This window comes from Bactrocera neohumeralis, chromosome 6 (genome assembly GCF_024586455.1).
Source record: "Bactrocera neohumeralis isolate Rockhampton chromosome 6, APGP_CSIRO_Bneo_wtdbg2-racon-allhic-juicebox.fasta_v2, whole genome shotgun sequence".
NCBI classification, from domain to species: domain Eukaryota; kingdom Metazoa; phylum Arthropoda; class Insecta; order Diptera; family Tephritidae; genus Bactrocera; species Bactrocera neohumeralis.
Genome location: NC_065923.1, coordinates 62673886 through 62688942, shown reverse-complemented (window position 1 = coordinate 62688942; position 15057 = coordinate 62673886). Strand labels below are relative to the sequence as shown.

At 32.2% G+C, this 15057-nt stretch overlaps 1 protein-coding gene across 1 annotated transcript in view; it reads left to right on the top strand.

Annotated features, from left to right (window-relative positions):
• The first annotated feature begins 1747 nt into the window (after positions 1-1747).
• Positions 1748-15057, top strand: part of LOC126763163 (ATP-binding cassette sub-family G member 1) — a 34417-nt gene continuing 21107 nt past the window's right edge. The window contains exons 1-2 of the mRNA XM_050480424.1: positions 1748-2973; positions 11963-12284. Of these exons, the coding sequence (XP_050336381.1) occupies positions 12200-12284 (85 nt within the window). The 5' untranslated portion in view covers positions 1748-2973; positions 11963-12199. The remainder of the gene's footprint in view (positions 2974-11962; positions 12285-15057) is intronic.

Below are 15057 nucleotides of genomic sequence, written 5' to 3'. Positions count from 1 at the left end.
CCAAGAAGTTGTAATTTAACACCATTAGACTACTTCTTGTGGGGTTATTTAAAGTTATTGATCTTAATAATAACAATGATATAACAAATGAACCTTTGAGGGGTATTATAGTGCAACCGAAGTTAACGTTTTGGCTTGTTTTGTTTTTTATTAATAAAATTCCGCAACATATCTTCATGATGCCAACAAACTAACCTCAATTAAATAAAAACATTTATGTATAGTATCTTTTTTTTTTCACGATATATCACTGTGTAAATATGTATTAACATAAATAACCGAAACAAGAAAAAACGTTAACTTCGGCTGCACCGAAGCTAATATACCCTTCATAGGTGCATTTCTTTTAGAAACAACATACATATGTACATATGTGTTCAGTTTGTACGGAAGCTATACGCTATAGTAATCCGATTTGAGCAATTTTTTCGGAGATTATATTATTACCTTAAGCAGTAATCCATGTCAAATTTCGTGAAGATACCACGTCAAATGCAAAAGTTTTCCCATACAAGCCCTTGATTCCAATCGTTCGGTTTGTATGGCAGCTATATGCTATAGTTAACCGATCTGAACAATTTCTTCCGAAATTACATTATTTCTACGAACAATAACTGATACCAAATTTCGTGAAGAGGCCACGTCAAATGAGGAAGTTTTTCATGCAAGCATTTGATTCCGATCATTCAGTTTGTATGACAGCTATATGCTATAGTTAACCGATCTGAACAGTTTCTTCGGAGATTACATAGTTGCCTTAGAAAATAATCTTTACCAAATTTCGTGAAGATACATTGTCAAATGTGAAAGTTTTCCATACAACAACTTAATTCCGATCGTTCAGTTTATATGGCAGCTATACATATGTTATAGTGGACCGATATCGGCCGTTCCGACAAATGAGCAGCTTCTTGAAGAGCAAATGACGTTTGCAAAACGATATCTTAAAAACTGAGGGACTAGTTCGTATACATACATATATACAGACGGATAGACAGACAGACGGACATGGCTAAATCGACTCAGCTCAACATACATCATTTATATATGTACTTATATAGGGTCTCCGACGCTTCCTTCTGGGTGTTACAAACTTCGTGACAAACTTAATATACCCTGGGGTTCAGGGTATAAAAAGAAAAGATTTCATTAGATTTCTTTGAAAGTAAAATAAGAATAGTATATAAGAAAAATACAAAAACAAATTGAATGAAAATAAATTACTTTGAGTTTGCCGGTAATTGCGGAAATTTTCGCACGCATACCTTTCTTTCGCGCTTCTCCACCTACTCTAAGGCATAGTTGCTGTGTGTGTGTGTTTTTTTACGATTTCATTTTCTGACATTGTGTCCGCGCCATAAACAATTTTTGCTTATTTGTTTATTTGTACTATATACTTACAAACACATTTTCAATTATTATTTTTACGTATTTATTTTGTTTTGCATATTCGCTTTCGCTGTTGACAACAAAAACAAAGCTGATTTAAATAATAACAAACGAAAACAGAACAACTGTTGCCGCTGTTTATGTAGCAAGTGTTGTTGCTGCTGACAACCCCAAACTCCCCAATGACCACTGTTTTCTGTGCGAAACAACTACAAACAATAACATAGGCAAAAGCCGAAAGAAGCAGCAACAGCAACGGCAGCGGCAATGCTCGTCGCGACGCAACCGCATGTTATTGCTGGCTGTTGTGGTCTGGGCAAACCGACTTTTGGCGGTGAGCTCCAACTTCGAACGAATTCATTCGCAATTGTGCTTCACAGTGGAGCGGATGACGACGCGCAAGCAAGAGAATAAAACAATAGTATCAAGCGAGTTGCAATGAACGAATCCTTTCAATTTTGTTTTTGTTACTGCCATAAAGGAGAGTGTATAAAACGTGAATGAAAAAAAAAATTAAAAATAAAATTACAAATGAAAATAATGAATAATTAAAAATAGGAGTGATTTAAGAAAAATACATATGTATGTACATATATGCGATACTTTGCCGTTAGTTTTTTTCGAATTGCAAATTTGTTTAACTAATTCTAATTTAAACGTATTAAATTAATGATATTTTGGAAGCAAAGTGCACACCGAAGGCGATCTTGAGCCAATAAAAAAAAAAATATTATTATAGACTAAAACAAAAAACAAAAAAAAACACGGATAAAAATAAACATCTTTATAAAAAGTTAATTATCGACAGCAAATAAAAAAAAACCGTATGAAATAAAAATTGTGATATTAACGGAAAATAATAAACATGTATAAACATTCACATAACATGTGCATAACTTATGTATGCTAAAAATGAAAATAAATAAGCAAAGAAACAGCTTTGAATTGCATTCGATTTACAGTTGAGAACAGTTTATAAAACAGTGTAACATTATAAATTGTAACCTACAACTGTTTATAAAAATAATTGATACATGTAAAAAGGTGTTTTTTAATAAAGAAACCAAAAATAAGAAATATCTTCAGTAAAAAACAGCGCTAAAAATTGCCACACAACAAAAATAAATTTATCGCTTATTATCGTCACACAAATCACCTGTAGAACAAGAAAATCAATTAACAATAATATGAAATGTGTAAAAATATGAAGGCCGAAACCTTACTTCTAATTAAAATTCAAACAGTGTGATTTGTAATAAAAATTTGCATTAAACAAAAAATATGTGTATTAGCGAAAACAGTTGCTTTTAACGATTAAAAGTTCAAAGCCTTTGCTGCATAAAAATCGTATAATTTAGCTTTTTCCATTAAAATTTGTTTTGGCGTGCAATGTACCGATAAAATCTGGCAAAAAAATTTGTGTTTTTGAAATCACATATAAATACATTTAAAATATATAAGTAAGTGCTAAGCAACAATTGCTGAAATTCAAACCGGCTACGATATTGTGTGGGAAGCTGCAAAAAATTACGTTTTAAGACACCGATTGGAACAGGTATATTGAAAGGAGCCTTGATTGAGAAAGTAAGTGTCTCCAGAAAAGTATTAAGATTGCAATATATATATAAAATAATGAAATCGTTATAAATAATGGTTACTGTCTAATTAGGCATACAGTTTTTAAACATAAAATCAAAATATAATAATAGAACTAAAAAATAAATGCATCTTTTTATTAGAAACTTTAATTTTTTCACACATAACATTTTTTGTATTATTTGTGTAACTCATATCGAATAAGAAATTTCGTTCAAGTTATTAAAAATTCATAAAAATGCATATGCTATAAGGAAAAATAATTGCCACGATTTTTGATTCACGAAATTATAAAAAATAGTTAATTTGAAAGGTATTAAACACACTAATTGGCATATATTTGTATTAGGTAATTATATTTGATTTTATTGGAAGTCAGTAAACATCGCCTATCGTAATAGAATTGAGCTTTGGTTTTACTTTATTATTGAGAAACATTTTTTGCTTCAAAAGTACACTTTTCGGCACTGAAAGGTCTAATGATGTAATAATTTTACTTTCTAAGTCGAATTGAAACACAGAATATGTGTGAAGTGAAAAATCAATTCCTTTCGTTCTCCAAAAGTATTGATCGAATCGGTATGCCGCACTTATTTTAATACTTTTAACTTTCAATTTGAAATGAATTTATTTAAATATTTACACTTAAATATCTAATATATTAATTTAAGGTTAGATTTTGTAACAAAATGCACTTAATGAAGTCATCGCCTGCGATTATTTGATCCTTATACCCGCGAGTTTGTAAAGAAGGAAATTTAGAAGACCCGTCTCTCCGTTTTTATGACTGTATATACGCGAACTTGTTCCTCAGTTTTTGAGATATCGATCTGAAATTTTGCACATGCCATTTTCTCCACGAAAAGCTCATTTGCCGGATACGCCTATATCGTGTCCCTATAGCATATATCCGCCATACAAACTAACGATCAGAGTTCAGGCTTGCATTGAAAACTTGTTCATTTGACGAGATGTCTTCACGAAATTCGGCATGTCTGAAGAAATTGTTCAGATTGGATAACTATAGCATATTGGCTGCCATACAAACTGTACGATCCGAATCAAGTTCTTGTAAAGAATCTTTTGTATTTGTAAAGGGTATTATAGCTTCCGCTATAATTTGTTTTTGTATGAATGTATGACGATAAAAGTTTACCGACATAATTTCGCTTTTAAATTTGCTGGAGAAGTAATAATATTATTGTGGTCATCAGCGTTATTAACACACCTATACACAACCCTTTAATTGTTTCATAGCTTAACAATTAAAACGGGTAATTGCCGTGTAAGCTTATTTTTCAACAATTATGTTTATTTTGAAGTAAATAAATTATGCGCACGTTGGCGTTAGCACTCTTAAGCTCTCATTGTTGATTCTTTTCCCGGAACTCAGAGACGCCTATCACGATAAAAAAATTTAAATTAAAATTACAAATAAAAAAAATGCCCAACTGTAAGTGTGTGACTTTGATTTGGTAGGTGATTAGATCAACCAAAGGCAACTCTACAAGATCTTTTTTCTTATAACAGCGATGACTCGACGGAACATGTTGTAGTTCTCATATGAAATAAGCTCTTTCTGTGTTTTGGAAGCGGTTTCAAGCAAACCATTAAAAGTTTGCGTAATATATTATATTTATTAAAGTGGTAGGTAATTTTCAATACTCACGATTCTTTAGGATTATTTGCGTTAGACACTTTATTGTATCGTGCGCTTTTGAATATCTAGGTTCAAATATTCTGATTGCACAGCTTTTAACTGCGGATGCAATAATTCCCAATAATTATTCTGACTCCATTACAGCTGTGTAAATAGTAATGTTAGATTTTAAGCGGTGTTTAATGACTACTTACACGTACAGATGTATATGTGTATAGTAGACAATGTACAATTAGCAGCTGATGTTACATAATTATGTATCGACATACCTATATTTTTGTTTACAACTAAAGTCGAAGCTTAACTCCGTTACGCTCAATTTCTCGCGCAGCAATTAAATATAACGGTAGATGCAGTATCGGGTATACTACACTTCGTACTTAATAATGAATAATTACTAATTTCAATGTGTGAACTCATCGCTTAAACAGACTTGACTAATAAGAAAATAATTTAATGTTCTAATAAAACATTTTACCAAATGAGAAAATTAACTCATATAATATTTGTAGTTATTAATTATAACTATATACTTACATATATACTTAATAACTGTTATAACTGTTATGTAATTATTACATATGTATGCATATCAAGTGACTTCTAATTATTTAATTACACACCGTTTGACGGTACATTCAATACCTCCAATAAACGTTTGAATATGTTAACATTCCTATATTATGTTAAAATACGTACATAAGTATGTTAAAAATATGTTAAAATGACTCGGCAAATTTTAACTTTCCGCAATTGCGCCATTATAGCGAAATATTTTAGTAAACTTTTGATGGAGGAGAAAATACAAGTGGACTTTGATTATATTGATTCAGCTTTAAGAATCTTTTTTGCATAATCAATTTATTTTCCATGCTCAATTCAGTTCTAAAATGTTCGTAAGTCATTCACTTCACTTTGCGTATTAATATTCATTTTAATTTTTTTTAATATTTTTTTTTTTAATTTTTTCTATATTCATGAGTCTTTGTTAATTAATGTCTGTGAAATGATGATGTTTGCATGTTATTAACAATTTTATGCTTCAGAATATGCGTAAAAAAATATTTGTTGTACCATTTATCACACACATATTAATACAGCTTTGTTTATGCCTATGAGAGCTTACATTTTGCGTAGAAAGAGGAATATTTCTTTTAGCGTCACATCCAAAAACGGGTTTGAGTGAATTTTGGTGAAATATGTACGTACTTTAATTGATGAAATAAGAAAAAATAACAATAAAAAAAAATCAACAAAACAAAAATTCAATAAAAGTTCAAAAAATGAGAAACAAAAAAACATAAAAACCAATAAAAATAATAATAAACTAAAAAATATAACAAAATCATAAAAAATAATAAAAATGTATGAAAAAGTAAATTTAAAATTTAAAATAAGATAAATAATATTCAAAAACTAAACAAACAAGGCTAATACATATTTCTATATAATCTATTGCTTTGTAAATTTTTCTTGTTTTCGGAGTATTTAGCAATTTGTTCAAAACCTTGACAAAATTTCAAAGAATTACTCAGCGTTAGCTTTATCTGTAATATATTATATTAAGTTATGGAAAGTTTAGCGAAGAAGTACATGCTTCAGAAATAAAATTTTTAATATACATATGTATGGTACGGCCTTTGTCCGGAAAATAATAGGACTGACTCGATTAAAAAAAAAAAATAATGGAACGAATCGTTACAATTCTTTAAAAACTTTCAAAATAGACTCCTTCTGCGTCGATGCAGCGCTGCCAGCGCGATTTCTAAGCATTGAAGGCGTCATGGAAGGTATTCTTCGGAATAGCCTTGAGAGTCGAGATGCACGCTGCCTGGATCCCCTCTGTCATCTCAAAATGTTTGCCTTTCATCGGCCTTTTCAGGCAAGGAAACAAAAAAAGTCCGGGGGCCACATCTGGACTGTAGGCTGCGGAAGCATTGGGATGCCGGCATTGGTTAGGTAGCTGTTCACAAGAAAGGCGGTGTGAGCTGGGGCGTTGTCGTGGTGCAACTTCCAATCGGCTGCGATGTCTTATCGGGCCCGATTGACCCATCGTTCGAGTATTTTGAGGACTTCTATGTAAAACTTGGCGTTGACGGTTTGTCCAGAGGGGCACAAATTGGACGATATCTTAGATGTAAAAAAAAAAAAAAACAATGAGCATGGTTTTCACTTCGGATTTGCTCATTCTTCCGGTCTTCATCAGCGATCTCTTCCCGGCGCTCTAAAAAGGCCTAGTGCCACCGAAACACACCACTTCTTGCCAAAGCAACATATGGGTAAGTCTGCTTGATCATATCAAACGTCTCTGTCGCAGATTTACCGAGTTTCACAAAGAATTTAATCGCGTACCTCTCCTTTAACGAATACTGCATTTTCGGCTTGCACCACTCACAGAAACACATCGCACAAAAATATTTGTTCTGCTTCTCAAGGTGCTCGGAGGTAACTGACCAGCCGCTCGTTCGTTAGCTAGGAACGCCCTCTACCGAATACAGTCAGTGCGCGCACGCTCCGAAGTACAAACTCTGTATTATGAATGGCGGCGAAGCACTGATAAGAAGCATGCATCGGCTTCCTTGTGGCACATGGTCAGACGAAAGCATACCCGATGATTGGAATTTAAGTGTGCTATGGCCGTTCCACAAAAATGAATCGAGATCTGATGAGTCGGCATTAAGAGTTTTCGAGAGAAATGTTCTGTGGCAGATTTTTGGTCCTTTGGGGATTGGCAACGGCGAATACTGCAGTCAATGGAACGATGAGCTGTACGAAATTAACGACGACATTAACATAGTTTAGCGAATTAAAAGACAGCGACTACGTTGAGTAGGTCATGTCGTCCGAATGGATGAAAGCACTCCAGCTCTGAGAGCATTCGACGCAGTACGGGGGAAGCAGAGGAAGAGGAAGACCAGCACTCCGTTGGAAGGAAACGCAAGACAAACTGAACCAACAATCAGATATTTTCTACTTACATACGTATCTTTTTATGTGTATACTCGTATATACATACATACATATACTTACATATGTATATATAAGAACATATAGAAATTTATTTGAATGTTTGCATATTGCAGACGCGACTACGCACTATTTTCTCTAAATAACCACAGCTTTTTTAATGGATACAGTTAAAAGCGCCATAAAAGATAATGTGTGGAGACAAAATCAAAGGACAGCTAAAGATAGCGTGGCATGCTTGGACATAGCGCGGCTTCAAAGAACATTTCTGAGAAATGGACAAAAGGTATTTTCAGTAAATGACGTGACATAAAGATTTTTTGAAGGTAGAAATGAATTTGTCTATAACAAAACGAAAAGTAAAAGAGGCAAAGTTAATTGGTATAAAGTGCCAATACCTTAATGAGGCACTAAAATATAAAAATAAACGTTCTGGATATATTTAAGTTCAAAATTGGAAAATATATGAGTTAAAAGCAGAAGTTCCTCACAATTTAACGAGAAGCAAAAAAATCAAAAAGGCAAAGCTTTAATTTGTGCAAATGCGTAATCGAACGAAGAATTCTAAAAGTTTTACTTCAAACCACTGGAATATTCTGCATAATCATTGTCTGAAACATATTTACAAACAATGTATTCTCATATCTACATACTATAAATGCTGTCTCACTTAAGTGTCGAAGCAATAAACTAATTAAAAATCCTAGAATTGTATTGAATATTCATCCATAAAATGTTTACCGGTTATTAGAAAAGGCTTAACCAAAACATGTTTAAGCGGAAAGGAAAATTACAGCAGTCGAGAGACTTACGCCAAACCGGAAAAAGGCGGGTGGAAAAATACCAAATAATATTCCAAAAAACAAGAAGTCAAAAATGTTTGGTATTACTGACCTAAGACTTGCTTTCGCTATGCTGTTCACTATTGATACCGCAAATTAAAAATCAGGCAGCCGTTTTAGCAACCGGCTAGAAAAATATAAACACACTTTATATATGCGCATATTTAATGAGGTGTCAGTAATGACAGCTAGACATGAATCACACGTTGCTTCGGCGCTACTCGGCTTGACTTGACTGCTTGGGCAGATAAAGAATTATGATTTATTTGCGAATGGCAAAGAAGAATAATAAAATCTATGTATGTATGTAGACATGTCTGTCAAGTATATTTGTATTATTTTATAGATAGATGCCGGGAGATAGAAAGTGAGAGATTTTTTATGCTATTAAGTCGTACGCCAAATGCAAACATGCGTTGTAATTATGTAAAGAAATATTTACTTATTATAAGTTAGGTATACATATATTAAGCAATAAAGAGTTTTATTTATTTCTACTTATGTGGATACATACTTATATGGAAGAAAAATCGTCTCTAGATGCTTGTGTTGCCAATAATATGTTATGCCATAATGAAAATGTTTTGCTTTAGCTTAACAGTTAGTACTTGTATGCTAATTGTACTAGTTTACAGACATCACTTAATTAGCAAGCTGTCAACGACAGATTACTACTAGGAATTTATAAGCTGTTTTCTTTTAAAAACTTGTTTCTAAAATGGAAATGCATATCAAATGCCATACAATGTAATTTTTTGCACAATAGTGTAAGCATTAAAAAATAAACACATAATCCGATCTCAACATTTTGTTCGGAGATTTTAGCGCTGCCTCGGACAATAATAAAAACCAAATGGTAACAAGTCTCTAATGTCCAGAACTATTGGACATTCGCAGTCGAATTGCAGAAAAAACGACCTCATTTTATGTTGAATAAAGTACTTTTTCATCATGACAACGTGCTGGCTAAGACCCCGCGAAGATCAAATTGGCCGATTATGGTACGAATCGCTGCCCCACCAACCGTATTCTCTACATTTGGCTGACTTCCAGGATACATCTATTGGGTTAAAAAAGTTGGAGTCTCGCTGGAGCATGTGTTATGTTGATAATTAAATCACATTTTTACAAAATTTTCTCATTTCATTTCTAAGTCTCGTCCTTATTGAATAGTCTTCGTAATATATAGCCCAGCGCTCAGACAGTTTAATCTGATATTAATCGCTTATAGTACTTAATTTAAATTTTTATAAGCTGGCTGGCAAGAATGACTTTCTCAAAATGATTCACAAGAAAAAAATTAAATTTTAATTCAAACAATACGCTCTAAAAAATAAAAAAGGTAAATAAATCTTAAAACCTGTTTAATCACAAATTAAATAAAAATGTCTTGAAAACACTTGAACTTGATATATGAAAATTATTAAAAAAAGTTGACTGGCAAAGCCTGCTTCAAGAGGGTTGTTTATTATATATCGGCATAAAAATTATTTGAAATAAATTTTACAGTACCAAATTATCACATAAGTAAGTTTCACAAATAACCTCGTAATCAATCCGCGTAGCGATTCCCGTTTGATGTCTTCAATTGACCCAAAACGGTTTCATCGGAGCGGTCGTTCGAGTTTGCTGAATAGCCAGAAGTCACACTGAGCTAAGTCAGACGAATACGGTGTTTGCTGCACGATATTGGTTGAAAATTTGGTGAAAAAATCACGTAGAATCAATTTAGTATGCGACTGTACGTTATCGTGGTACAAAAATCAAGAATTGTCGGCACTTAATTACGGTCTCTTTTTACAAATAGCTTCGCGCAAACACTCAAATAGTATCACTTGCTGAGAGTTTGGCCGTTCGGAAGGAATTCGGAGTGCACCACACCGCGATAATCGAAGAAAACTGTCAACATAACCTTAATTTTTGACCTGCTTTGACGTGGTTTTTCGGCATCAGCTCACCTTTGCCTCAATATTCGTCAGAGCTCGTCTGTTTCTGGGTCGTAAGCGTAGAGCCAAGACTCATCGCCAGCAATAATATGTTTCAAAGTCGTTAAGAAGAGGCTCTTCTACGAAAAAATAGAGTAATCTTGGAACCAATCATGTTTTTACTTTCATAGGCCCAAATGATCTTTTAAAATGGTTTCACTGATCTTTTCGATATTCTAACGATTCCAGTAAGCTCTCTGACTGTTAATCGTCGATTCTCAAGCACCAATTCCTTTATTTTATTGACGTGTTGATCATCACTATTTTGAATTTTGGAAGTCAGTTCAAATATATAGTATACGAAGCAACCTACATACTATTTGAAGACTTACATGTGTTTACTTACGTTTCAATTAGAACTGTGCATTACTAAGCGGTTTTGAAATTTATTTGTACATAATTTAGAGGAAAAAGTAAAAAAATTAACCTCAAAGCTTATAATATATGTATTTAGACTACACGAGTTTGTTTAAATATTTGCTTTTCCCTTCAACGCTACTTCATTAGACAATACCAACAGAGAATGTTATTGACATTCGTACTAGTTCGGAACTAATGCTAATAAAATTTCACTCACTGTTTCATTCGCACGCTCTAGACCTAGTTTACATGAGTAGCCTTAATGTTATGCAATAATGTTAGCTTCTTAAATATAAAAACGTTCATTTCAAATACAAAATAAAAGATTAAGGAACGAGTTTGACGACAGATTCGCAGACATCAAATCACAAACTCCCTGCATGAAAGTATTTCAAAATCCATTTGTAATCGCACTCGCAGATTTACAGCTGGAGTTAATAATTGCAAAGCAGCTCTCATCTAAAAACAGCATATAATAATTGATAATTTTTACAAAAAGTATATTACACCCAGTCAATTTACTAAATAAACATATTTCTTTATTTGGTAGTACATATGTTGATTTTGAAATGGTGTAATTCGTGTTTACCATTACAATAATAATAGTATATTAAGATTTATGTGACCATTTAAATAAATATACCAAAACTGATTTTTATTTTTTTTTTGCGTAAAATGACGGTTTGTAGTCTTAATGCAATAATGTTAGCTTCTTAAATATAAAAACGTTCATTTCAAATACAAAATAAATAGGTTACGCTTACGCTGGATTCTGTAATCGTCTAGATAATTGTTTAAAATAATCGATTTGTTTTGCTGATTTTTGAAATGGTGTAATTCATGTTTACCATACACTCACTTCAAACATTTAGGTATTGCGTAAAATGACGGTTTGAGCTGTTGCTGTACTTTTGGCCGTGACTGTTTATTAGTAATACATATGATATACATATACTAGCTTACATGCATAAGTATACATGTACATACATCTGTACACATATATTGCACATACTTTTGTAAAATCTTTTATATAACTATACTTATTCAACATTTATTCAAACAATTCTGTATTCGCAAGCGATAAAAAGCTTCATATTAACATTGACGATAAATTATAATAATACTCTAAAATTACTATGTGTTCGCATTTGTTTTACTTACAGCTCATACTTTACACTTCTGAACACATTTTTAAGTACTTTAATGCAACATTTTGAAAGCGCAACACGTTCCACCGAAAAGGTAAATTGAGCGATAACAGAAAATTGAGTAAAGCGAAAAAAAATTAAATGCGGCGTTAGAAAAATAACATTCCAATCATATTTCAACTACCACAATAACAACAAGTTATTGCGCAAAATACATAAATAAAGTGTAGACGAGACATCGTAGCCGCAACGATGGAGCATACCGCCTGTCTGAAGCCATCGAAAGATGTCGAATTTCAAGATGTTTACTACACCGTTAAGGAGCGCAAACACTACAGTGAGTATTTTCATTTACTTAACTCTTGTATAGAAGTAGGAAAAATAAATAAATTGTGGTAAAATGTTGGTGGTAAGGAAATGGCGAGTTTTTCGTGTGCTGCACTGTGGTGTTGCACAAGAATTGTTGCTGTAAAATAAATATTAACTGTGAAAATTACATGAAAAATGCTTACATAATAATTGAGTTTCAACAAAAGTTGGGAATTATACATAAGCACTTCTTAAAAACATTATATTAATTTTTCAAAAATATTGATCAATCATGAAATTAAATTTTGAGGTTCTATTGACATTTTTCGTCATTATTTTGGGATTATAAATTAAACATTTATTTTCAAATGTCAATCACGTATGAAATTAACTGAACGACATTTTATTAGCCCGTAATTCAAGCGGTAATTTATCAGTTATGGCACGTTTCGCTCTGCGTGTGGCCTTATTAGCATAAACACATAATTTTTGTGTTTGAGATTTAAAAGACAGCAATTCATTGGACTGAAAACGTTTGAATAGTGATGTGCAATGAATTTAATTGTTGAGTAAAGGGGTTGGTCAATATTATTTTAGAACCTGGTAGTTAAATAACTTAATTATACCATGAACCGGGTCACGATGACGATGAAGTTAATAATACCTGGAAGGAAACATAAACAACATTCAACAGTTCAATCTTTAAACAAATTCTTCATTGGAATACTATAGCGATATTATAATTGGTATAAGAACTTGTAATAAAAAGTTTTTAACTAATTTTCTCGCAGAAATACATATGTATGTATTTCTATTAGCTTTTACTATCAAGGCAGCAGTTGAGCATTTGACAGATTGACCAGAATTCACTTGTAGAACTCGTAAGTTCTGACAGAGAGAGAGAGAGAGAGAGAGAGAGAAAAAGGGATTATATGCATAAAAAACGTTTAGGATGTATTTTGCATCACCAATTTCAATAATCAAAAAACCGCTCTACAAGATTGTTTAGCGTAGTTCTGGCACAATAATGGCTAATGTTTTCTTACCTCTGACAACACAGTTTGTAGGTTCTCTGCTACTAAATTTGGTAGCACAGAAAAATATGATTTCTTAGAGTGACCGTAGAAACCTGTTGTCATATTTTTAAGAAAACGATATTTTTAAATTATTTCCTTATACATATATTTTGCATGAAAAAGAACTCTCAGAGCCCTTCAGGAGCGACTTGAAGCCGGTTGTATTCGTCACACATTTCCAATTAAAAGATTTTTTTTTTTACGTTTGAAGAGTACTTTGACTGAAGTAAACATGGATCCATGACGCCCTTTCTTAAGGAGTTATATATGGTTAGAAGGCTGGAATAAGCGAATTTTGCAATAATTTTTTCTGAGAAAACTTTTAAATTTCTTGATGCAAAAATCTGTACACATATTATGGTACTTTTTAACTGTGTTTTAAGTCTTAGTAAAACTAAAAATATTTATTTGGAAAGGAACTACAGCTGATCACCGGAAGTTCTCTCAAAAAAGGCGTTTTGCGGCGACCACTATAGTAAGTAATGTTAAATCTAGTAATTAATCGAAGAAATAAGCAAAATAAAATTTTTTTGACAAAATGGCGGTTTCTCAAAAAAATCGATTTTTGACCAAAATTGTGGCCACAAATTGTTTATAAAAAAAAATATTTATAGGTGAGAAAAAATCTTCTATTAATTACTAAATAATATATTTAAGAAGCTCATGTTATATTTGAGACGAAACGGCTTAGACGTTTTTGAGTAATGTTAGTCACCGACTTTGAAAACAACATTTTGAGAAAAAATTATGTTTAAAGTTTGGCCTTGTACTTACATACATACATACACTCTAAAAGGCCATTTCAAATTTGCGTGTAACGTGAAAAATATTCACCGGAACGATATGAAATAATCTGTGTGTGTTCTTAAATATATGTATGTATGTATGTACATTAAGAAAATAAAATATAGAAAAAAATCGATTTTTTGAAAATTCTAACTTTATATAGCTCCTTAATGGCTTTATGTACTATTACTAGAAAATTTTGACAGTTCGTGTGCTTTGTAACATAGCACACTTAAATTATATTCTAAATTAAAAATATTGACAAACACATCCCACTGTAACCGTTATTTTTAGTCAGCCGAAAAGCGAGTTTTCTTGTTTTGGCAGTTCGTTGGTATTTACTTTCGCTCTCTTAGTCTAGCGTGTAATGAGGTAATATTAATGAAAAGGAAAACTCAAAGCGTTATTTAATGAAAGAAATGAAAATTGTTGTTAGGTTAAAGAAAGGCGTGTTTTTCTGCAATCGCATGATTTGTAGTGGTAGTTGCATCATGATGGTTGTGGGTGAGGAAGTAATGTAAAATGGGTTAGGGTACTGACATACAAAAATACTTTATACATTAATTTAATGTTATTTTGTGTATAAATAATATTAAGAAAAAAAACAAAAAAAAATTAAATGTAATAAGCAGAATTTGGGATGATTTTAAGTCTTGGTAGCACTGAAACAAGCCGCTATATCATTTTAGTGAGGCATCCGCATACTCTCTTGCATGAATTCAACTTGATAACTTTGTTGTTGCTTTTACATGTAATTTTTTTGACATGGGAACAGAAGCAAGCCGAGAAATTGCGAATTGAAGACAGCTTGCGTCTCTTTGCAAGACATTAATCTTGACTATCATTGGCTTGAGCGCTTGAGGTGTATAAAGAAATGGTTTTAACAGTATTTTTAATATTTTTATACTCCTGCAACAAAGTTGCTAAGGAGAGTATTAT